The 26,773-nt window shown below is 35.6% G+C and overlaps 1 protein-coding gene and 1 non-coding gene across 2 annotated transcripts; one reads left to right on the plus strand and one right to left on the minus strand.

The window, feature by feature from the left end:
* Positions 1–494: 494 nt before the first annotated feature.
* LOC126023109 (small nucleolar RNA SNORA22) lies at positions 495–624 on the plus strand. Its single transcript, XR_007500321.1, has one exon. It is a non-coding gene; the product is annotated as a small nucleolar RNA SNORA22 (small nucleolar RNA).
* A 15,492-nt stretch (positions 625–16,116) lies between these two features.
* Positions 16,117–17,052, minus strand: LOC126022593 (olfactory receptor 6C74-like). Its single transcript, XM_049783562.1, has one exon. The coding sequence runs from the start codon at positions 17,050–17,052 to the stop codon at positions 16,117–16,119; it is 936 nt and encodes a 311-aa protein (XP_049639519.1).
* Positions 17,053–26,773: the final 9,721 nt, after the last annotated feature.

Genomic DNA, 26,773 nt, shown 5'->3' on the forward strand with positions numbered 1-26,773 from the left:
ATAAATTAGTAATTAATCTTAAAAGATTGCTTTTTTTTTTTCTCTATATCATTACACCCTGCTAACTGTAAATAATTTGCCTCTAGCCTTCCTGCTGTTAACTGTGCTAGCCCCTCCCCGAGCTATCAGTGAAAGACTCTGCTTCACCTTGTCAGCCCTACACTTCGTCAAATATGTGTTATTAAGTTTAGTGCATTAAGTGGTGTAAAGTAATTATTAAAACATTAAAAAGCAACAGAAAGATAAGAGCAATAAACTTTTTTTTTTCATGCCTCTCAGAAAATTTTAAAGCAAGGTCATAATTCTGTCACTTTACAGATAACAAAATATTGGTAAAAGAAAAACTTCTTTGTGTTTTAAAATCCAAACGAACACAAAAGTGTTAAATTTAAATCTTATATTTCTATTAAAAGTTTTATTTTAATTTTTAAAGTATTTACAAAATTATGTGAAAAATAATGTGGTTAGCCTTTTTAAACAATATAGTTAATTTAATGCACAGTAAACACCTAGGTGTGCTTTATAGTACCCTTAGTTTTAACTTTGTGCTACAGCAATGGTTGTTCTTTATTTCTGCATTGAAAGAACTATTATTTTAAGTGCATTCAAAATATCAGCACATTATACAAATCTGTATATTTGTGTCGCAGTAAAAAAAATAATATAAATGAAAAATATATTATATATAATTTTATAAGTAATATATAAAAGTAACTAAACTTTATAAGCAAATTAACTAGTATTAAATATAATTTTAGTCTTAAGTTCTAAGTGTGTAAATGTATCAGATGTCTTTAACTATATTTTATAATAATCTAAGCATTTAGTTAATTTAGTATATAATATTTTTTACAAATTATTCACTTAAAGTCTTCATAGTAAAAACAGTTGTTTGTTTTTTAAAAAATCAGTTTTTATACCTTTAATAATCATAGTTCATGCTATTGTATTTAATCATAAAAATTTTAACACTTTATTGCAGCTGTCTTACTGTTCTACTGCAAAACCAATTTAAAGAAAACCTATTCATTTACAGCAAATCATTTCATACTTCCAAGTAGAGACTCCTTCTACAGTGCTCATTAACCATTTTACTTAATGTTTTAAACTTCAAATTAAAATTGTTTTAAAAATGTTTTGTGTTAAATCTAAACCTTAAAATTTATTTTCAGCAAAGTTCCACTCCATCTACATTAAGTACTTCTCAAAACTAAAAAAGTTTTTCTACAAAATTTTTTTTTTCTCTTCTTCTCACAAACATGTTAGCTAAATATTTAAAAGCGCTTGTCAATTTTTTATAAATAAGTCTTAAATCAATCCTTTTGTCTGTTTATGTGTCTGTTGTGATGAATGAAAGTAGCCACAAGTGTAAAATGTTGTGTTTAGTGTTGTTTTGTTTTGTCTGTTTATTTGTTATCTCTACATTTTATAATAATACAATTTTTAAAGCCTTATCCATTTTTTAAATTTCAATTAATTTTTTCAACCTGGTTCAGTCTGGTCAGTTCACAAACTGGCATCTTACAATTAAAAATCATGTGTTAAAAATTATGTATTAAGCTAGCTTTGTCCTTCTAAGAACATGGCGGAAAGTGTGAGGGATGGCAAACCCCAGATTTCTCAATGGCCATCGGGAATAACTTTTCCCTGGAGAATTTCTGGACTTTGCAGTCACCTGGCTTTCCTGCTATGTGTAAGTTCAAGCCTATAGAATATGTATTTATGGCTAAAAAATAGCATCCAGCTTTAACATAATAACTAGATGTTTAAGAAAAATCCTTTATATTCAGTTTAAAAAATTTTTTTTAATTAGCAATTGTTAATTATAAATTTTCTTTTATGCCAAAGTCTAACAAAGGTCAAATAGCATTCCCGTGGTATTCAAAAATAACTAGTGTAATGTAAATTGCTAATGTTTTCTGCAAATTCTTAATTTTTATATAAAGTAACCATTTTGCCTTCTGCCAAGCTGTTTTCTTATAAACCTCCTGCTAGACGCCATTCCTGCAAACCTGTTTCTAACTGACTCCACCTTTGACAATGCTGAATTAGACACTCTGCCTAGCTGCCTTGGATGCCCACCGATGCCACCAACAACCTCCATCCTCTCTACCTCCATCCCTTGGCCGGTCTTGCAAGTCGACCTTTGTGCCCTAACCATGGGTGCAAGCCTATACTGGGGCACCTCCAATTTCCGCCTGCCTCAACCTCGTGCTGTTAACCCCGATGACTATTACTCCCCTGCTAGCGGTGGCTGCAACTCTGTTATTCGCCGTGATGTACTACGCCACCCCTTCACCACCTTCTACGTCTGCCCTGGTCACCACCGGCCCCGTTCCAGCAACTATAAGTGTGGCGCTCATAACCAACACTTTTGCGCCTCCTGGGGCTGTGAAACCACCAGAACTGCTTATTGGAAACCCTCTTCCTCCTGGGACTTCATCACCGTTTCACGCCCCCCAACTCCTCCTTTTCTGAACTGTGATGCATCCTCTGCTACCCGTAGTTGGTGTAACCCCCTCATCATCGAATTTACTGCTGCTAGACGTCAGCATCACTGGACTCAACCCGTACAATGGAGACTCAGACTTTACGTTAGGCGTACCGACCCTGGACTTCTTTTTTCCCTCCGTTTACTTAAACAGTTGCCGAATTCTCACCCCCTCGCCGTTGGTCCTAACACCTTTCTTCATCCTCATTCAGGTCCATCACACATGCCTTCTCCTCCTTATCCTCTTCCATCTGCCTCTCCTTCTCTCAGACAGCTCACTATGCCTTCAGGTCCTTCTCCGTCCTCTCAGGTTATTCTCAATCTCATAAATGCTTCTGCTCTTGCCCTTACAGATCCTGCCTATGAAAGATGTTGGCTTTGTTTTTCTCCTCAACCTCCTTTCTATGAAGGTGTTGCAGTGTTTGGCAACCTTTCCTCTACCTCCAACCCCTCTGACCTCCGTTGGAACACACAACCTCAACATGGCATTACAGTCGGTCAAGTCGTAGGCTCTGGCCTCTGCATTAAGCCTAACAACTCCCTGCTTCCTAGCCAATTACTTGACGTGTGCAACAAAACTATTGACATCTACAATTCTTCCTCCTCACAACCCTATCTGTTAGCTCCCAATGGTACTTATTTTGCCTGTGCTTCTGGTCTTACTCCTTTTATCATTCGTTCTTCTTTCCTCCTTTCACATAATTACTGTATTCTCGTTATTCTCATTCCAAAAATCACCATTCACTCAGAACATATCTTTCCCTCTCCTGCCGCCTCACCCTATTCCTATTCTTCTCAATCCCTTTCTCGACAATGCCGTGAGCCCTTCACCTCCATTACACTTGCAGTGCTCCTTGCTGTTGGCGCTACTGGCGCTGGCACTGGTATCTACTCTCTTGTATCCTCTCAATCCAATTTCCGCACTCTTACTCAAGCAGTGGAACAAGACATTAATGAAATCAAAACTAGTCTGCAATTTCTCACAGATACTATTAGTTCCCTTGCTGATGTTGTTCTCCAAAATCGTCGTGCTCTATATTTTGCCCTTATGTAAGAGGGGGGAGTCTGTGTAGCCCTTAAGGAACAATGTTGTATTTTCAAAGATAAACCTGGATTAGTTAGGAATAGCGTTCAACACATTGGTGACGGTATAAAAGATTTTGAAAAACATTTCGATGAAGAACAAGGCTGGTACCAGGGCTGGTTTTTCTCTTCTCCTTGGCTTCACACTATCTTGTCCACTATTTTGGGCCCACTCATTAGCCTCATGCTGCTCCTTTCTCTTAGCCCATGGATTTTCCGCAAAATCACTGCCTTTATTAAGAACCAGGTAGATGAACAGACAAAAACCTCTATTCAGGTTAACTACCAGCATCTAACCCCGCGTGGCTCCTGTGAAAACTTGGCTTTAGTCACCAAGCCGCCTTTCCAGCCACTAAGTTTCCAGGAGATAGAGCGCATAGCTAACAAGCGGAGCTCGCTCCGGCACTTGTGCTCTCGGCTGTGGAGACACCTACGACGGGATTAGCAAGGTCCCAGTTAGGGCACGGCCCGAAAAGGCTACAGCGCATAATTCGGATCCCTGTGCACACCCACGGCGTTTGTAGCCACCTTTTAAATGCGGCTTTGGCCGTGTCCGACCTGGTCAAACCTTGTAGCCTAAGACACGGTTCTTCCACCCGCTCACGACTTTCCTTCTTTTATTAGAAGAGAAAGGGGGAGATGTTGGGGACTGACTTGTTTGAGGCCATATTGCTGTTCTTTCTGCCATAGCCCAGCTTTTCACCTAAAAGCCATTTTGCAGTCTTGCTGTGAATTTTTTGAGCTAAAGAGAAAGGCATGCAGCTGCAAGATATAATTAGCTCTAGCCCGGAGGAGAGCAAAAGCTGCCTGGTACCGTTATCAGAAACTAGGCCTCACTCCTTAAGACCACATTCCGGAGTGAACTAGGCTATTATCAATAAGTGTATGCTACATTGTCTGTTCAAGATCACTGAGGCAGGCACATCTCGCACCACCTCCTGATAGTTAAGCAATTAGGAATGCAGCTGGAAGGTCACTAGAAATTTCCATGGAAACAGCACGTTCATCATAACTTGAAGGTCATCCAGCCCCCCTAGACCCACTGCCCACTTCCTTATTTAGAGAATGCCTAAATTTCTTTGTTCCTTGAAACCTGAAATATATCCTTGCCTTGTATGGGCCTTCGCGCCAAAAGTATGACTGACATCACCTTTGTACTGCCCCCTTCTCCTTCACTATATAAGAAGGAACTGTAGCCAATAAAGGTACCCTTGAACAGTGAGACGCTGCCTTGGGTCTTTATTATTAACCTCTCTCAGATTTCTTACAGGTGTGGTTGTGCCTTCACTCAGCAAAATAGGAGTGCAGTCGTCTGAGAAGCTTCCCCAGCTAATTCCTGCTGGCCGGGCCCCCCTGGGGGGCTTCTGGACCCTGCATTTATAATTGTAATATTTATACAAAATGTGATACTATGCAACTACAAAGAAAAATGAAGTTATGTCGTTAGAATATAATCGTAAGGTTCCATGTTAAATGAAGCTAAGTAAGTTTGAGAAAGACAAATAATGAATATTCTCACTGTTTTGTTATATGTTGAATAGCATATAAAGGGAAGGGAGGTATCAAAGTGGAAACAACCTTGATTGTGGATTGTGGATAACAAAAATGAGACTAGGAAATTATCAAGTAGTAGAGAGGGAAGAAATAGTGGATATAAAGAAGTAGGAACAATAATTAAGATACATATATGTTAGTGGACTAGAGATGAGGTAATTATATATACCAAAAACCAATGATACTGCATGAATGTGTCTGATATTATAATCATTGATTCCTCAAATGAGTTTTCTAAGAAGGGAGGGTATTGGTAGAATTTGGTCATTGGTGGAAGAACGATGACATTCCTTCCTTTAGGTGGTATTCCTTAGAATATTCCTTCTATTAATAGGGAGATGGTGGGTTCAGTGAGTGAACATTGTAAACCTGTCTGTCTTATTAGTGTATTGTGACTCCTAATGCCTAAACACATTTAAAATTATATGTATGTTTTATTACATTTTAAATTATGTAAGAAAATATATATTCAATTATTTGAAATTAATGTTGTATATTTATTAAGTTTTGGAAATCATTTTAATATGAATTACACAATCTTTTTCAGAAAATTGAGTTACAAAATTATGAGCACATTCTCAGTTATATAAACAACTATACTTATTGCAGATAATTATTTGACATTTATTTTTATTAATATCTTTATTTAAACACCTTGATTACAAATATGATTATTGTAAACTGTAATGATAGCAAGGTAGCTTTGTATGAAAATTATTTCTGTCAGTGCTTTCTGTTTTGTAGGTCCTATAGAGTTGAATTCACTACTACTTTAAGGATGCTTCTGTTCCAAAATTGGAAGAGCAAGCTACAAGTAATATAAGGAGATATTGAAGTGATGAAGTTTGGTGGGTGTAGGGTTTGAACTGTTGGTTTACAGCTTACAAATTGGTTTAACCTTAAACAAAGATAATCCATGATATCTGTGTATTTGTTTGTTTACAACTTAGTTTCAGCCAAAATAAAAATAATCCCTGGCTTATTTATATTTGTTTACAACTTTTTCATCCACAACCAAGATTTTCCTTCTTACAATCTTGTTCTACATGTCTAAAGCATACCAGGGCCAGACTGGCTCAAGATAGGCCTTTTGACCTCACTAGGAGTGATTTGGTACTTAATAAAATATGTGGTTTTGGCAGCAACACTCTGTCCCTAAAAGAGTCAAAAAGATCCCAACCTCAGGTGTTTCACTCTCTCAGTATAGGCCTGGTTTATTTCCTGCAGTGATCTCTGCTCCAGATCCATTTCTCCTCGGTGAGATAATGACTTGTAGAGCCTAACAATAATCCATTTATAGAGTGAATGTATTTCTTCAGAAATCACATATTAGTGTCCTAGTACCCAAAGCTCTGAAAATTACTTCATTATAGTGTAAGGAAAGCAATAAATGTGAAGATTATAATATCCAACTATTAAGTTGGACTTCTAGACTCTGTAATAGAAGAAATAAACTCCTTTATTTTGTAAACTGCCTAATCTGTGGTAGTTTCTTATAGCAATCTGAATAGACTACAGTAGAGCTTTGCTATTTTTATACAAATATATTCCAATCAATTACACTTTCCTAATAGTTTTATTTTATTAACTATTATTGGAAATGTTTTTCAAGAACCAGTAAAGTCATTATATGTTACATTTTATTAATATCCATGCAAGTAGCCTCAATAATAAAATATTTTTCAAGTATTATCTCTTTCAATTATACTTTAGTTCTTTAATTAACATTGGCTAATCTTAAAGAATTCCATTTGTTCTTTATTAAAAATGTTTTTATGATACTAGGGTATAACCATAGACGTTATATAGCTGGATTATATGGGAGCACAACTCCAGATTTTTGAGGAACATCCATATTGTTTTCCATAATGGCTGGACTAGACTTTCCCATAAGCAATGAATGAGAGTTCCTTTCTCCCTACATTCCCTCCAGTATTGATTGTTCTGTTCTTTTTGTTTTGTTTTGTTTTTGGTTTTGGTTTTTGGGCCACACCTGGTGGTGCTCAGGGGTTACTCCTGGCTGTCTGCTCAGAAATAGCTCCTGGCAGGCACGGGGGACCATATGGGACACCGGGATTCGAACCAACCACCTTTGGTCTTGGATCAGCTGCTTGCAAGGCAAACGCCGCTGTGCTATCTCTCCGGGCCCTGTTCTGTTCTTTTTGATGTGTGCCAGTCTCTGTGGTATGAGATGGTACCTCATTGTTGTTTTTATTTGCATTTCCCTGATGGTTACAAAGATGCCTTCTGCACATCTATATTCATTGGAGTGCTGTTAACAATATCCAGAATATGGAAACAACCCAGATGTTCAACAACAGATAAGTGGCTAAGGAAACTGTGGTAGACATACACAGTGGAATACTATGCAGCTATTAAGAAAATGAAGGCATGGCATTTTTCTATACATGGATGCAGAGGTAAACTCTTATGCTGAATGAAATAAGTCAAGAGGGAGAGAGATAGATGCAGAATAGTCTCACTCATCTATGGGTTTTAAGAAAAGAAAATAGCCATTATTGTAATAATAAAAAGAGACAATAAGATGAGGGCTGGAAGGTCCAGCCCACAGTATGAAGTTTACCACAAATTGTGGTGAGTAAAGTTAGAGAAATAACCACACTGACAACTACCATGACAATGGTAGTGAATGAGAGCAAGTTTTTTTTTTTTTTGGGGGGGGCGCTACATCCAATTGTGCTCAGTAGTTACTCCTGGCTTTGCATTCAGAAATTGCCCCTGGCAGGCTCTGGGGACCATATGGGATACCAGGGTTGGAACAACTATCCATTCTGAATCAGCTGCTTTCAAGGCAAGTGCCCTACTGCTGTATTATCTCTCCAGCCCCTGAATGCCTGTTTTGAAACTAGGCAAGGGGTGGGGAGGAGGGAGATGGTGGCATTGGTGGTAGGAACATTGCACTGGTGAAAGGGAGGTGTTCTTTTTTTTTTATATATAACTAAAACCCAACTACAAACATGTTGGTACTTATGGTGCTTAAATGAAAATATTTATTAAAAAAAAACAGATTTAGAAAGGCCACTGATATTTGTTTCTTCAACTATTTTTTATTCCACTCTTCTCTGTTCTTTGACTATTTGACTCACATAAGACCTCATTGATGGTGAGATTCCTCATCTTGTGGTTAATCTTGGCTCTTTTCAGCTAAAGTGATACTGGAAAGCCCAAAAGGTTGGGCCACATGGCACCTGATCTAAACATGGCAGAGACCCTTTCTGGTGGCAAAGTGAGCAGTTTTATAAACAGGGTAGTTGAAAGCTCGGAGGAGCTCCCCAAACGTGCCCCCCCCCCAACTTTTCTACAAAAAGTACTTTTCCAAGGACCTTGGTCTCCCAGTTTTCAGAAACTTATAGAGGCTAATGATTGGGAAAAGACCAGAAATAAAAGGCTTCATTGATGGTGGACTGATATCTGGATGTGACCAACAGCCCCCAACATGGATTTTGGCTTTGGAAAGTTTGGACTTTCAGGTTTAAACTACTTTAATTGCTTTAAATTCCCAGATCGAGGTGACTATGGCAGCTGTGAGAGGCAGCGGTAGTGAGACGTGATGACTACTTCCTCAGTGAGATGCAGCAAGAAAGCTCCCATCCTGTGGACAGGCAAGTGAGGTTGATGTGGCCGCACTCCATATGATCTGCCTAGTGCCTCTGGCACAGCTGCTCCAGCCAGGATGACCAGAGGGACCCAGGATTCTGCGGGGGCCCAGGGATCCGTGGAGCCAACGCCAAGTGGTGACCCATATGTCCTGGGAAGTCGCCCACAGCTTATCCATGTCTATACAACAATGGTGATAGTGATGGGAAAATAAGGAAAAAAAGGAGAGAAAGTTCAGCCCAGCGAAGCCTGGCAGAAGCTGAATTTTAAAACCTCCTGCATTTGAACTGTTTCAGGTTATCTCTCATTCCTAGTTGCATCATTTTCTGGCTGGTGTAAATGTGCTTTATAGTTTTCCTAATTAATATTTTCAATTGCATAATGGTTTATGGTATATCTTAATGTAGTAACCTGTTTTCAACTGTATTTTTTGCAGAAATGTTCTTGTAATATTGTTTAGGGAAGTTCAATGAAAGGAACTAAGGATGTTCCAGTATAAATGTGCTTGGTTAGATAGCATTAAGAATTTTGAACTACAGGTGTATTTTGTAGAAAAGTTGTTTATGGGAAAGGCTGATACTTTTATCATACACTTTAAACTTTGTTGCTTTTGGGGAATATTAGGTTTCCCTCCTTTGTCCCACATTGTTCAGGAAAACAAAAATTTTGTAACCTTGTCTATTATTATTTTCTTTTTTTTTAATCCCCTCCCCAATTTTTTCTTTTCTTTAAACAAAGAACTCGGAGATGTTAACCTTCCCCCATCTTCCTGACTATCTTATTTGGATGGTCAGACCCTCCCACATCTGGGTTGCCTGAACGGTGGGAGAAACAAAGGTATTGTCTGAAGGGTGGGAGAAAAACCTGAGCAAGGAAGAGGGAACAGGTGGAGGAGAGAGATAGTTGGGTTCAGAGTCTGTTTAGCTTAGAAACCATTGAGATACGCACATGGCAGTTTGGGCTTTATAATAAAGCTGGATGTCTCCTAAAAATTCATGGCTGCTGTGGATAATTTCCTCACCATTACCCTAACCTACAGATCCACCAGGCCATAGGGGGCTGCAGGTGCTGGGCTGGGCCAAAAAAGGCCTCATCACCCTCTCCATGCATCACTAGGACTTTATAATTAATATTTAACAGTTATTTCTTATTTTCTCTAATATTGCTTCTACTTATAAACGAGAGTTCTTAACTATATTTTCAAGTACAAAGATTTTATTTTAAGCTTTTTTCACTCTGATGATAAGACCTTCTACTATATTTTTATTTTCCTTTATTTCTCTTTGCCTTCCTTTACTTTTACTATCAGCCTATCTTCAATATATCTGATTCTCTAGTCAAATGTCTCTTTTATATCCCAAAACATGTAATGTTCTAAAGTCTTCCTTAGGTATATTAGAAAGTCTATTTTGGAGGAACTTTCTGGATTTTTGTCAGTCTTTATTTATAAACAAATTTTGATCATTTTTCACACCGTCTCTGGATCTCTGTTACCTTAGATGTCTGATTACTACTACTCACTAATCTGTTTGACACTTCACTCCTTGGAGTCTCTTTAGGAGACAGATGTGTTGGGGGTTTTTCACTTTCTTACTCTTCTTGTGTAACCATGGCCAGCAATTTTTGTATAGATTCTAGAGACACTCTCTGGGCCACTTTGGACAGGAGGCATTTGTGTAGGGGCATTCATTCCAGTGGTTACTTTTTTCTGCCTGTGGACAATGGCAATGCACAGGTTGAGACTTCGAGCTAGGTCTCTTTGTATAGATCTCTTAGAGCTTAGGTGTGTTTATTTCATATCCTGAACTAATTTCTTTGCTCTCAGCCAGCATTAATTAGAATTTTTTTATTTTGGATTTATTTTTATTTATACATGGTATAACCCATTCTACTTTTATTTGTTGAATCTTAGAAACTTTTCAGTGGGACATATTAGAAGACTGTGTCAGGATTATGCTATCACACAAACTTTCACAAATATGGGACATAGTTTCTAAAATCAATGGTCATGGGGATTGATGTTACTTATAATCATTCTTAGTAAAATATTATGTAACAAGAACTTCCATCTATCTATTTATCATATATCTATCATCTATCTATCTATCTATCTATCTATCTATCTGTCTGTCTGTCTGTCTGTCTGTCTATCTATCTATCTATCTATCTATCTATCTATCTATCTATCTATCTATCTATCTATGTCTGTGTGTTTGATATACTGGACTCTAGAGATTTGTATGCACTATGTTATAGCCTGAAATTTTGTTTACCTTATGATGATTGACTATCTTGAAAGCAAATGATTCATTTAGGTATAATTAACCATGATCATTAAAAACTATTTGACCCCCTATGTGTGAGAAGTGCCAGGCAAAACAACAGTGGATATATATTTACCTAGTTTTTGAACATCATTGAAAATTTTAACAGAAAGTAAATATTGTTGCCACCACATGCAAGAAGAAAGTAAATTATCATGTATTACTTTGCTATTTAGACCATTAATGGTGCTACTTGAGATGATCTGAAACAAAATGATGAGTAGTGAAAGTAGATGATTATTATGAACTCTGATCCAGTCTATCCAGTATAGAGAGGCCATATTTTCTCTTTAATTTATGGTAGTTAGGTAGAAGGTAACATGCTTTATTTAAATGAGATGACATATATTTTATTACATAGTCAGATAAAATAAATCCAGCTTTGAAAAATATAAATCCTTCCCTTTAGATAAAGAACCAGACAGGTGTATTCAATAATACCATTATTATTCAATCTAGTGTTAGGTCCAAACTTTTTATTTGGCTAGATTTTTAGAGAGGTTGTGGGCAATACTCTGCTATTTTTATGGGTTTACTCCTGGCTCTGTGCTCAGCAATAAGATCTGAGGGACTCCAGGGATAAAATGCTGTGCCAAGGGTTGAACACAGTCAGTGGAAAGCAAAGCAAACACACAATACTTGCTCCAATTCATACATTTTAGTGTATGAATTATGCTTTTGTATGACATTGTGAAATTGAACATTGAAGGTAAAAAATTTTAGCAAAATTGAGTTTTCTAGAGAGGGACAAATAATGCTGGCAAAATATTTTCCTTGGAGACGCAGGTTCGTTATTCAGCACCACATATGTCTCTATAGCAACACTAAGAGTGACTTACAAGTCTTTAACAGTTGTATTTCATAATGATAGTGAATTAGGGCTATTGTCACCAACAGTTATACCGACTTCCACTATAGTTCTCAGCATGCAACCCATACATACCTCCACCCTTAGCGCCATGGACTAATAGTATATCAGGTCAATTTTTTATGTATAGCTTGTTATAGTTTGTGTCTAAATTCTGTTGTCGTTGATTTTGTTTGGATATTTAGGTCTGACCATTTTTATTTCCACTCAATGCTCCTGGGAACCCTTGGGATGTTTGAACCTGGGAACCCTGTGTCCTATCAACTTTCTTTTCTTTTCTTTATTTGTAGAAAGACATAAAAATATGAGGTGACATAAAAATATGAGGTGGAACATGATGATTTATGTTCTATGGTTCTGTAAAAACAAAAGGCAGGACCCCCTATCTAGAAGCTATAAATAAAATTAAAAGAAGAAAAAGAGATGAGGTGTAGATGTGATCTACCCTTGAAGCACACTATCATGAGACAGACTAGAGGCTCTGAAAATTTTAGTTGTCAAACACTATGGTCTTTCTTTATGGTCCCAGGAACATTCTGCTCAATTGCAGTTGTCAAAGTCAGTCTTCTGTAATTAGAGATCTTGGTTTTTGCATAGATCCTAGGACGAAGAGTCTTCTGATATTCTCTCACCAATCAGTGGTGAGGTAGGCAACCTACCCTTAGATCAAGTTGTTGCTGTTTCCTCATTGTTAGGATGTCATATGTACCTATGCTGGAATAAGTGAGTGCCAAAGCGGTATCAGGGCCTCCCACAAGGGGCGTTTGATTCCTGGTTCTGGTGCAGGGAATTGTGCTAGTTCTAAGGTTGAAATCTGGGGTTCAGGGTTGGAAGGTTGATGTCTGATTAATTGAGGTCTTAGTCAAATGCCCATGACAAATATTCAGGGTGAAAGTTGCCCCTGTATTATAAAGTTTATGTTTCTTGTCCCTCTATATAAGAACTTCTCTTTATACTTAAGATTTCCCCACTTTGTGTGCTTATGCAAAAGTAATGTTTCCATATTATATTATCAGTGCATTTGTAGGTAAAAATAACAAGCTATACAATGTCTGTGCCCTAGTTTTGACCTGAACTCTTATCCCAAGCTAGACTTTTCTATTAGAATTTCCTACTAAGAAGAACCAAAACAAGCAGCAACAACAATAACAAGACAAAACAAAATAAAAATGGGATGGGGATGTTATCTTTACATATTAAAATAAACACCAAGAGTTATATTATTAAGGAAATGTGTCTACAGAAACATACAAAGAAGATATAGATATTTCCAGTAAGCTTTTTGAGATAGACTTAGGGGAGTATAATATCCAGGGCACATTTTCATCCTGCACCATTGTCTTGTGGATTCTGAGAATAGTTTGCAGTAGTCAGGTAGTGTCCTCAAGCAGGGGGTCCCTCTGGAGCTGAATCTGGTAGCAAGCAACAGTCCACATTGTGGGGACGAGGTGGGAGAAGAAGGGCCTCATGAAATGAGTCACCAGGGCAGCTTTTATAAAACTTAGCTATTTATAAAATCTAACTTTTATAAAAATTTAGCTTTTTAAAAATTTAGCTTTTAAAAAATAACTAAATTTAAAAATATTTAGAAATAAGTCATGTCCTATAGAGTCATATAATAAATACTACATTTATTAATCAGCTTTTGCTCCACTTATATATATTATAGAATATAATTTTCAACAAGTTGTCATTTTACTCTGATTGCTCTAACATAAATTCTACAAAACAGAAAAAAAATACTATACACATTTATAATTTAACTTGTTCCATAAAAATATTATTCTTTGGTTGAATTAGTACCATATAAATTCTACATGTTTGATTAACAAATATGTCAATTTACATTTAATCTAAAATGATTAATTACATTTAATCTAGAATAATAACATCATTACTATATTTTTAGTGTTTTTGATTTATTGAATAAATTGAGTTACTTATAAATATATAATTTTAAAATTAATTTTAAAATACAAGTTCATAGTTTCCACAGCCTTTATATGTAATATATTGAGGTCATACTTGGCACAGAACTCAATGAAGTTACATAACTCAGTGGTGCTAAATATGATGCAATGTTGGCTAATTAACCTTTTCCAGTCATGCAAAACATGCTGCAGTACTTTGGTCTACCTCCTCGGCTCAGTACACACTTTTAAAAAAGCAAATACTAACTTACTTCTGATAACTGTCTTTTTCATTGTACTAAGACAATTACATTAAGTCATTTGATATCCTTTCTGTTCTTATTATATTTTGGAGGGATTTGAAAGTTTGGGAGGTGTGATGCTCCCTAGTAGTCCCCAGAGGGCCCAGAGAGTCTCCGATATTCAGCAAATTGGGATCAATAGTTCAATAAAAGTACCAAACCACCTTTTGGTGGTGCCAGATCCCTGGTAGTACACTGGTAAATGATGCAGGAGAAGGGCATGCTGTGCAGGGCTTAAGTCCATTAACTAAGTGGAAAATTTTTATTCTTTCCAAGGCCCTATAGCTACTTACAAAAAAAAAAAGACAAAAAACAAACAAACAAAAAAAAAAAACCAAGAACTAAGTTTGATATGCAGAGTATAAATAAATTACATAAAAAAGATCAAACAATCCTAGTGGAGACAACCATGGGAATTGAGAAAGTTAATATGGTGGGAAAAGAGAGATCCTAATAAAATAATAGAAGAATCTTGAAATACTGATAGAGGGATTAATAAATTAAGCAGCAAACCAACTGTGAAACAAAAGCTCTTTTACAATAGAAAACTATGATGACTTAACAAAAACTTGTTAAATAACTGTTGCATTTTCTAAAGAAAAGGGCTTAGGAAATACCTTGTATTTCTAATAAAATATAATGAATATAAAATTAAATGAAATAATAATCACTATTACTATTTTCATTCAATAGTAATTCTATACACTAAAATTAGCTCTCTAAGTCTCAAAATGAGATGACTTTTATTCTAACACTTTTTATTCTAACATAATTGTAGAATATAACAAATACATTTTATACGAATAAAGTATATCTGGTAAATTACCAAATGTGTTCTTTGTGAAATGCATTTTATTATGAATTTTAAGGTTACATCAATTTAGTACACAAATGTTTCAAATTTTATTACTTGCAAGCAACAAAATATTACACAAATGCCATATGACACACAATTTATATTAAACAGTGTGGCGTGCTCATTTATTTCATTCAGAACAGAAAAATTAATACTGATATAAATCTCAGCTTTGTCTTTTTAAATATCCTAAAAGTAAAACAATATAAAACTAATAGGCTACAAAAAAGAAGAAGAAAATGAAGTCAAACATGGAATCACAGTAAATTTAACATTAGAAATAAAATAAAATATAAAAATCTATATATGGCATGTATATAGAAATCATCAATAGTCTCATTTGTTTAGTACACAATGTGGGCTAAAATATCTTTTTAATATTAAGTTGATGTAAGTGAAAGAAGAGACAAAAGAATCAAATTTAAGAATTGAAAATAATGTGATACTTGAAAAAGAACTATTTTAGATAGACAAAATAAATATGAATGGACTGACATCTCAAAAAATGAGTGTATGAATAGGCCTGCATAATTATTTGTTAGCTTTTGTTATGTTTTGTTTGGGGGCCACACCCAACAACACTCAGGAGTTACTCCTGGCTCTGCATTTAGAAATCACTCCTGGTAGGCTTGGAGGACCATATGGGATCCTGAGGTACAAACCTGGATTGGCCATGTGTAAGACAAATGCCCAATTCATTGTGCTATTGTTCTGGCCCAAGGCATCAAGAAGTATCAATAGACATCCTTCATATGTACTATATCTTACATAGCCTAAAAGGAACATTGGGTCCATTTTATAACAGAAAAACTAGGTTGTAATTGTCCTAATAATTGATTTCCCATCTATTCTGTGCTTCCAGTCTATCTGGATAAAGAAAGAACATTGTAGAAAGTTTTTAAAAACTTGCTTTACCTGCTGATTCCTTAGAGTGTAAATGAAAAGGAAAAAAGCTATAGATATGACAGTTATGATAAAGAGAAAAATAATATCCATCATGTATACTATTCTCATATATGAAACAAGAAAATCATGTCCAATTTTTTTTTATAGAAAAAACTTAGTTCTGGTGATCAATGATTGATTTCCCTTCCATTCTAATCTGCCAGACTACTTGGATAAAGAAAGAGCTCGTTGTAGTAAGTGCTTAAAAGCTTGCTTTACCTGCTGATTTCTTAGAGTGTAAATGAAAGGATTCAACAGTGGAGCCACTGAGGTGTTGAGTAATGACACTCCCTTCATTAAGGATATTCTATCTTTGGCTGAGGTTTTAATGTACATAAAGATGCAACTCCCATATGAGATAGAGAGGACAATCATGTGAGAGGAACAAGTAGAAAACGCCTTTTTTTTCTGATTAGCAGAAGGAAATTTTAAAATGGTCCGTGCAATATAAGTGTATGACAGAATGACCATTATCAATGTAATCAGGAGAGTCAACACAGCCAAGATGAAACTCATCAACTCCAAAAAACTAGTATCTGTACAGGAGAGTTGTAGGAGAGGAGCAACATCACAATAGAAGTGATCAATGACATTGGAATCACAAAAATCCAGTCCTAAGCCTATGATGAGTCCTGGAAAGATTATGACAAAACCAGCAATCCAAGAACTTAACACTAAGCGGATACAGACTTTGTTGTTCATGATGGTTGTATAATGCAGAGGTTTACAGATGGCAACATAGCGATCATAGGACATCGCCGAGAGGAGGAAAAATTCAGAAGAACCAAGGAGGAAAGCAAAAAATAACTGAGCTAAACAACAGCTATAGGTAATTGTTCTGTCACCAGTGGCCATGGTAGCAAGCAGTTTGGGGATACACGTTGTTGTGTAAGAAACTTCTAAGAAGGAAAAATTTCGAAGAAAGAAATACATAGGGGTCTTGAGCTGAGAATCCAACAACGTGAGAGTGATGATAATCAAGTTCCCTGAAATACTTAGCAAGTAGGTGATTAGAAGGAAGATAAATAGCACAATCTTCCATTTGGGGTCTTCTGTTAACCCTACTAAAATAAACACTGTTACTGTTGTGTGGTTTTTCATTGCTGTCACAGGATCTGTTTCTGTTCTGGTTAAAAAAAAACACGGAGAAAAAAATTATGTGAAGTTTCTATTAACAAATATATTCAGGTACAATATTTCTATTATTTTATATATTATCTCTTTTTAAAATAATTAGTGACAGGTATAACATTACAAAAACTTTTATTTTATAAATATATTTTTGAAATATGAAAATATACATGTTGTGATTTGCTTCTATATAAGGCCATGCCATTAATGAATGTACATGCACACAATTTAATATTTTTCTCAATATATAATTTCTAAAGTGTTATATTATTCTCATGTTTTTTAATTGATAGTCATATTAATGTCACTGCTTTAGAGAACTGAACCAATTTCAACAAGATTATATATATATATAATGCTATTAATAAAAGTGCAAATCTACCTGTATAAATATTGGATATAAATTATTGTGCAATAACCAATGTTCTTATCCTTTGATCTTTCCTCACATCTACTCAGTATATCTATAAAGTATTAACTCTGCTATAAATTCACTAAGTAATGTTTTTATTTTGGTTTTGGCCATCACTAGAAATACTGAGGGAGTGCAACTGGTGCTTCACTCAAGATTCACTCTTGATTGTGCTCAGCAGAACATACTGGATGCTGGAGATTGAACAGTTTCGCCTTGTTATAAGTAAGGTAATTAGTTGCCTTACCTGCTGTACTATCTCTCCCACTACATTTCTCTTATTTTTTTTAATAAATATAAATTCAACAGTATAATATTGGTACCTACTCTCTTGTTTCCTGGTTATTTTTTGCATTTACAATCTCTTACATCAATGTAGGTTTACCTGGTGCAAAGTAATCTTGATCAATATGATACAATAAATTAAGTGTTTATATACTGTTTATGATTCTTCTAAGTTAAAAATATAAATAGTGAAATAAAAAATTAAGTTAATAAGGAAGTAGAAATATGAGGAAAGTAATGGAAAGAATAAAAGTGATATAAAAGTAAGAATAAAAAAGGTAAGTCTTTAAGAAATACTGAAGAAGGGAAAAACATACCATTGAGATTAAGTATTTTTTCCGATGGAACAATATCTTCTACTTGACTTGTTGCTTCTTAACTGATATATAAACCCAGTTACAGCAAAATTAGAATGCTCTTCTTCCATTGAGAATTAAAATAAAAGTGAATATATTATAATGAGAAGTCACTAGCCACGTGTTCAAACACTTTGGGGTAATAATGACTGCCTCAAAATAATTTCAGCAAATTTTCTAGCCAATCTAAATGAATGAAATAGTGAAGTAAAGAATTTTATAAGCTCCCATTAAGATAAGTGTAATGAAAATTATAGGATAAAAAAGCCCATGTACTTTCCCAAGGGAAAAGAATCTCCTTTCCTGAGTTCATTATTAATAACAAACACTCATTAAACATTTTCATAAGACCATGTAGAACTCATTGTAATACACAGAGGAATCAATAAATTACAATTCTTTAAAGTATTGCATATTATCAATCTGCAAGATGCATGAATATATGTATAATTTGTATATGAAAGATTAAATAAAATTATGGTGACTTAACTGTTAGCACATGTAAGCATTAATATTAACTATAATATATAGCTTAAATAATCAATTTAAAATATAAGTAATATTTTATAAGTTAATTACTTATTTAACAAGTTCATTCTTAAAATGACTTTACACTGAGAAATCTGATTAAAATATTATAAAACATGACACTAAAAGTTCTTCCACATACACAGTGATGCTCAGGGGTTACAAACTCCTGTCTAGGCACTCAGAAATCACTCCTGGCTTGGGGGAACATATGGGATGCTGGAGGATCAAGCCTTTGTCTATCCTGGGTCAGCCACATGCAAGGCAAAGGCCCTACCTCTGCGCCATGGTTTCGGCCCCATTTTCCACATAATTTTTACAAAAATTTTGTTGACTTCTAATTGCCATATTAGTTTGTGGAATAACAAATTATTTGTATTTCTCATTTATGTTTTCTGTAACTATATCATTAGTTTTCTTTTTTCTTTGTTACTGTTGTTCTTTCTTCTTTCTTTCTCTTTATTTTCTTTTTTCTCTTTACCTCTTCTTCCTTCCTTCCTTCCTTCCTTCCTTCCTTCCTTCCTTCCTTCCTTCCTTCCTTCCTTCCTTCCTTCCTTCCTTCCTTCCTTCCTTCCTTCCTTCCTTCCTTCCTTCCTTCCTTCCTTCCTTCCTTCCTTCCTTCCTTCCTTCCTTCCTTCCTTCCTTCCTTTCTTTCTTTCTTTCTTTCTTTCTTTCGTCTTTGTTTGTTTGTTTGTTTAAGGGTCACACCAGGTGGCTTAAGAGGTTTCTCCTGGTTCTGCACTCAGAAGTCACTCCTGCAGGCTCGGGGGACCATAGGGGATGCCGGGATTATAACCACAGTCTGTTTGGGTCAACCGAGTACAAGGCAGGCGCCTTAACCTTCGGACCATTACACTCTGTAATACCAGTTTCTTTAGCCATTCCTTTGTTGTTGACCATTTGGGTTGTTTCCAGATTTTGGCTATTGAAAATAATGCTTCTATGAACATAGGAGTTCAGAGGTCATTATTGTATTGTGGTTTTGTGGTCCTAGGAGATAACCCTAGGAATTGGTATTGCTGGATCATATCAATGTTCGATTTTTTAAGGAGTATCCATATTGTTTTCTCAAAAAAGCTGGACTAGATAGCATTCCTACCAGCAGTGAAGGAGAATTCCTTTCTCCCCACATTCACGCCAACCTTGCTTGTTCTTGTTCTTTGTGATGTGTGCTAGTTTCTGTGGTGTGAGATGATATCTCGTTTTTTTGTTTGCATCTCCTGACATCTAACCCCATCAAAAAATAGGGAGAAGAAATGAACAGACATTTACTCAAAGAATGCATTTGTACATGGACATCTGTATTTATCAAATATAAAAAAGACATGAAAAACATTCCATATCACTAATCATCAGGGAGATGCAAAGCAAGTGTTTTTTCAACTTCTCAAAATGATAGATTAATATAGTATAAATATATAAATTAATATAGTATAAAATTAGTTATAAAATATTTTTGGAAAAATGACAGTATGAAATCAATTTACATAGCTGAATTCTTTTGTTGAAATTTTTTGAAGTGTCTATAGTTCTAATTTGGCATAGCCTCCTTACTCTCGGTAATCTAGTTGCTTTTTATTCTTGACTTCATAAATATTTTGCCTACCATCTGTAATATGACAAAAATAGTAGTGAAAAAGGAAGGTGTGGTTGTGGTAATCCTTTTGTTACTGGTTTTTGGTTCACACTTAAGGTGTTCAGGTCTTATTCTTGGCACTGTTCAGGTATCACTTTGATGATATTTGGGTATCTATATGTGGTATTCAGATTAGAACAAGGGTTAACCATTTGCAAGGCAATCTCCATATATGATATACTTTTTTTAAACCCTGAAATTTCTTTATATCATTGTCACTTAAAGAAATTTTGATTAATTGCATTTATATTTTCAACACAAAATTTAGTGCCATGACCATATATTAATGGAAGCTTGGCTATTGGCCTAGCTTAAAATGTTATTAACACAAACCTGGAAAATTTCTGAGATACAAGTTTTACTATCACTAGACTGTCTTATAATACCACTGTTTATATAAATTAAAATAATCTTTCTTGACCTGTTTTAAAATCATTATCCATGTAAATAATATTTCTAGAACTGAGTGCTTGGAGGGAAAAATTATAGACATCTGTATTGATCTCTCTGGAGATCTTATTAAAATTATTTTTAAAAATCTAAAATTATTCAAGTATATAATATTATGAGGAAAATTTACGTATAGTGCAAATTTGTGATACATTTAAAATGGTGCTCTGAAATTGAGTTTATGAATGAAGTTCTAATATATCATTGTGCAGTGTAGCAATATTTATAAAGTATTTGCCATAAATATATATACATTGTAGTAATGTGAAATTTTAATATATTCATACATTGTTCTATAAACAGTATATATATATACCATTGTAACATTTTTATGTAGAGATAAATAATCATTAATTTAGAGAAACTATGATATTCTCTCAAATGGATAAATGGATTATCATTTATCTTTGGTCAGCATGATGCTGACAAATATAAATTTAAATGGAATTTATTTTGTGTGAATGATTTTTTTATTTTAATTTTTTTTATTTTGAATCATGAGAACAAAAGATGCAAAGAAAGAGGACAAGGTAAAGTTACAGTGGAAGGACAATCACCCATAACATAATTCTCAGAAGAAGTCCCCTTGCTGATATCTTAACTTTGAACTTTCAGCCAAAGAATGTTAAGATAAATAAAACAGAATCCATGTACAATTACTTTGTCCCTCAAGTCCCCAGATTGTAACACATTATAATATTTCTTAACAGCACACAAGGCAATCTAAAGCCATAAAACTTACGTAACTCCTTAAACATTAGAGGCATAGTATTTTTTACATTTCCATGTACATGCATATTAGCTTAAGTAACCTCAAATTTTAAGTGGGTATTTTTTTTAAGGATTAGAGTCAAAGGAGCACAGTAAAAACGGTGTTAGAGTGGAAATTGTTGTTTGCATAGGCCCACCAAAATATGAGAGGCATGGAAAGGAATAACCTTGGCCTAAATACAAAGAGATCCTACCCCTGAAGTTTCCTGGCATAAGACCAACTCTAGGCTTCAGGCAAATTATCGTCCAATCCAAGACATTGTCCATAGTGCCAACACATTTTTCATACAGTCTCTGTTGTTGGTATCATGTTTCTGTATTAAAGATCCTGGAATCTGCATATCCTACATTGAAGTCATGATGTGGAGTGTCTTCTCATTTCACCTCACCATTAAAGGGCAATGCAGGAAGCCCTGTCCTGTAAGCAGGTCGTTGTTGTTAAGTCTTCTCAGTGTTAAGGGAAGTCTCTTTTGAGCAGGACGATGTCTGAGCTGTGGTAGGGTCTTCCGTGGTAGAGGATTGCTTCCAGGTGATGTTATAGACAAACCTCGCACTTAAGGGGCAATACAGCAAGCCCTGTCCAGTAAGCAGGTCATTGTTCTTGTTAAGTTTTCTCAGTGTTAAGGGAAGTCTCTTTTGAGTAGATTGATGTCAGAGCAGCTGTAGGGTCTTCCCTGGTAGAGGAATGCCTCCAGGTGATGTTATATACAACCTTGGATGTTTTGTAGATGTCTTCTCTAGATCAGGGGTGAATGGAGAATGCCCATTCTTCTGAGGCCTGTGCCAGGGCTTTGTGTGAATGATTTTTAATCAGTCATCTTATATAATGATTGATTTTTATTTTTATTGTACACTGATTTAGGACTCAAGTTTGAAAACAACTGGTATGTTTCAAATTTAAAGACTGTACAATATTACCACAATCTTTTTTTGCATGCAACATTAAAATATTTTTATTTTTTTAAGCTTTTAAAATTATATAGGAAAGTGGTGAGAAAAATTAATGGAATGTGTTATAAGTTTATCTTAGAAATCTTTGTTTGGGCCCAGAGAGATAACACAGTGGTGTTTGCCTTGCAAGCAGCCGATCCAGGATATAAGGTGGTTGGTTAGAATCCTGGTGTCCCATATGGTCCCCCGTGCCTGCCAGGAGCTATTTCTGAGCAGACAGCCAGGAGTAACCCCTGAGCACAGCCGGATGTGGCCCAAAAACCAAAAAAAAAAAAAAAAAAGAAAGAAAGAAATCTTTGTTTGCCAGCATCACTTGTTAAAGAGGTTTTTCCTGCTCCACTTAGGATTTCTTCCTGATACCATAAGGTATATAGAACAACACGTTGGTAAAAACCATGGCATTAAAATTAAAGGCATCTTCAAGGAGGAAACTGCACTTTCCAAACAAGTGGAAACAGAGATCAACAGATGAGAATACATTAAACTGAGAAGCTTCTGCACCTCAAAAGAAATAGTGCCCAGGATACAAGAGTCACCCACCGAGTGGGAGAAACTATTCACCCAACACCCATCAGATAAGGGACTAATATCCAAAATATACAGGGAACTGACAGAACTTTACAAGAAAAAACATCTAATCCCATCAAAAAATGGGAAGAAGAAATGAACAGACACTTTGATAAAAAAGAAATACAAATGGCCAAAAGGCACATGAAAAAATGCTCCTCATCACTAATCATCAGGGAGATGCAAATCAAAACAACAATGAGATACCACCTCACACCACAGAGATTGACGCACATCACAAAGAATGAGAACAATCAGTGCTGGTGGGTATGTGGAGAGAAAGAAACTCTTATCCACTGCTGGTGGGAATGCCCTCTAGTCCAACCTCTATGGAAAGCGATATGGAGATTCCTCCAAAATCTGGAAATTGAGCTCCCATTCGACCCAGCTATTCCAGTCTTAGGGATACAACCTAAGAACACAAGAACACAATACAAAAACCCCTTCCTCACACCTATATTTTTTGCAGCACTATTCGCAATAGCCAGGCTCTGGAAACAACCAAGATGCCCTTCAACCGACGAATGGCTAAAGAAACTGTGGTACATATACACAATGGGATATTATGCAGCCGTCAGGAAAGATGAAGTCATGAAATTTTCCTATACATGGATGTACATGGAATCTATCATGATGAGTGAAATAAGTCAGAGAGAGAGAGAGAAAGATGCAGAATGGTCTCACTCATCTATGAAAATTAAGAAAAATGAAAGACATTCTTGCAATAATAACTTTTAGACACAAAAGAGAAAAGAGCTGGAAGTTACAGCTCATCTCATGAAGCTCAACACAAACAGGGATGAGTTTAGTTAGAGAAATAACTAAGTTTTGAACTATCCTAATAATGAGAATGTACAAGGGAAATAGAAAGCCTGTCTAGAGTACAGGCGGGGGTTGGGTTGGGAGGAGAAAGATTTGGGACATCGGTGATGGGAATGTTGCACTGGTGATGGGTGGTGTTCTTTACATGACTGAAACCCAAACACACTCATGTATGTAAAAATTTGTTTAAATAAAAATATAGTAACTGGCTTATCTGTACATATTACAAATAAAAAATTAAAATGGCAAAAAATTAGGGGCCGGAGAGATAGCATGGAGGTAAGGTGTTTGCCTTTCATGCAAGAAGTTATTGGTTCGAATCCTGGCATCCCATATGGTCCCCCGTGCCTGCCAGGAGTAATTTCTGAGCCTGGAGCCAGGAATAACCCCTGAGCACTGCCTGGTGTGACCCAAAACCACAAAAAAAAAAGGCAAAAAATTAAATTAAATTAAATTAAAAGCTGGAAAAATAGATAAGTAAATAAAAAAGAAATAACTACACAGAGAACTACCATAATCATGTGAATGAATGAGGGAACTGGAAAGCCTGTCTAGAGTACAGGTGGGGGTAGGATGGATGGAGGGAGATTTGGGACATTGGTGGTGGGAATATTGCACTGGTGAACGGGTGTTCTTTACATGACTGAAACCTAATCACAATCATATATGTAATCAAGATGTTTAAATAAAAAAAGTTTCAATTGAAAAAAGAAATCTTTGGTCGTTTTCTAATCATTATACCTAAAAGTACTAAACATTGAATTTATTGATCATTTACTCATTTTCCACTTTGAATTAAGGTATATAATGCTATAATGTGTTTTTTGAGAAATCGGTGTGTTTAATTATTGGAATTGTAGAAGTAAATTATCTGACACAGGAAAATCCTCACAATAGTTTTTACATAAACCTGTTTCTAAAATTGTTGCCATTGGCACAAATAAAAATGTATACAAAGGTTTATTTATAATACCTGAAGAGCTACATTAAAAACTAACTGGAGTGACAGCTCATACCATACCAAAAGTGGGTTAAATAACTCAATACTTTACCAAAATTTATAAATTATATTGAATAAAAATAGACAAGACTTGCCAGTAATATAACTCAATAAGCAAAGAAAATAAAAACAAATATCAACCTAAGAAGTTTTTTAAAAGCAAAAATATAAATAAATTAATAAAGCTAGCCAAAATTTAAACACACCCTACTCATTTGGAGAAAGTATATGCATGTCATAACAGATAAATGACTAATATCTGAGATATATAAAGCTTTCAAAAAACTCAATAACAAAATATTGATAACTTCATCAAAAATTGTTAGAACAGTTGAAGAAAAATTCCACATAGGAGGTCATATTTTCGCCCACAGCCAAAGAAAGAAGTGTTCATTTTCAATTGTTATTGTTGAATTGTGAACAGATGACAACTTAATATCTTCTCCTTCTCATGAGGGTTGAAAATATAGGTTAGAGACCCACAGCATTTAGGGTGCTTGCCTTAAATTTGGCCAACCTGGTTCAATCCATGGTATCCTTCAAGCCCTCTCAGGAATGATTCCTGCTGGTCACAAGGTTAGGAGTAAACACTATTTGGTGTTTTCCAAAAATTTAGTTCCTAGCAAAGAAACAACTTGTGTTGACTATATGCTGTATAAAAAAAAGAAATACTTGACTCATCTCTAAAAAGATAGATCCTGCTATTTACTGTTTGGTCATTAGTTTAAATGAAAAAGAAATCATACAGAGAAGTACATACTTTGATTTCAGTCATCTGTGTGATTTATAAATCAAAACCATGAGAGACATAATATTGAATGAGGAGAAAACCTGGTGTTTGTATATTTTAGATTATTGAATATTTAAGGAAGGTTTTAAAAAGGAGTAGGTGTTAAAATGTGTTAAAAGAATAGATGTCTCAGGAACCAAATCTGATTGCGAGCCATCTTCTCTAGACTCCACAAAATCGAACCACAGTTGAAGCTGCACCCCGAATCTTTCCCCTTCCAGGCCTGTTTCAAATGATGAAAAAAGGACATGTAAATTTCCTTGGAATACTCCTTGTAGATACTCCCTTTAATAGGCATAATCGTTATCGAATATCTTCGTATGTAGTGGAAATTTTCCCTATCCTCAGGTTCCATTCAATACAGTGTACTAGTAGACAAATCTCTGTTCAGAGTACATGTAAACAAAAGCTCTGGGGACTGTAGGTTTTGTCACCTTGGCCCCCCACATGCACCAATCATTCCCTGTGGCATTCTCTCTTTTTGCATTGACATATCAAAATGGGCAAAATTAACAGATGCAAACAAGTTCTTATTTATTAGAGATGGGAATTCAAATATTTTTATACTGCAGTGGGACCTTGCACCCTAAACATTTGGCATAATGACTTGGCTTAGACTCCAGTTGACTGGACATTGATCATACACCCCTTAACCAAGGATACCATCTACGGAAACAAACATGATTTCCAACACCAACGTCAGGAACATAAGAAGGCCCCACTAATGCTATGGGACTGACTAACTCCAAAGAAAGTTCTTCTATCACCCTGACAACCGGGCAACAGCAAAAGTTTGCTTTTAGGACAGGATTCTCTGCAATGCTAACTGATGGTGAGATGGAACCGTAAGACACTACATACCACCCGGTCTTCAACACAGGACCTGTACAGAAACCAGGATCTGTAACTACAGAAACCTGACAGCAACAACTGATATTATTAGCTCCTGGAGACGACGTGTAACATGGGAGAAGGCTCCGCACAGCTCCCAAGGTGCCTGACATTCTGCTCAACCTATCCTAGTCCAGGTGCTTGATAATATGTGCTCCGTGAGCCAGGGGGTTGGGAGACTCATTTCAAGTCCCACCCTGGGATCAGTTTCATATTTGGGTGATAAAACCTT

This window comes from Suncus etruscus, chromosome 11, assembly GCF_024139225.1.
Source record: "Suncus etruscus isolate mSunEtr1 chromosome 11, mSunEtr1.pri.cur, whole genome shotgun sequence".
Taxonomy (NCBI): Eukaryota; Metazoa; Chordata; class Mammalia; order Eulipotyphla; family Soricidae; genus Suncus; species Suncus etruscus.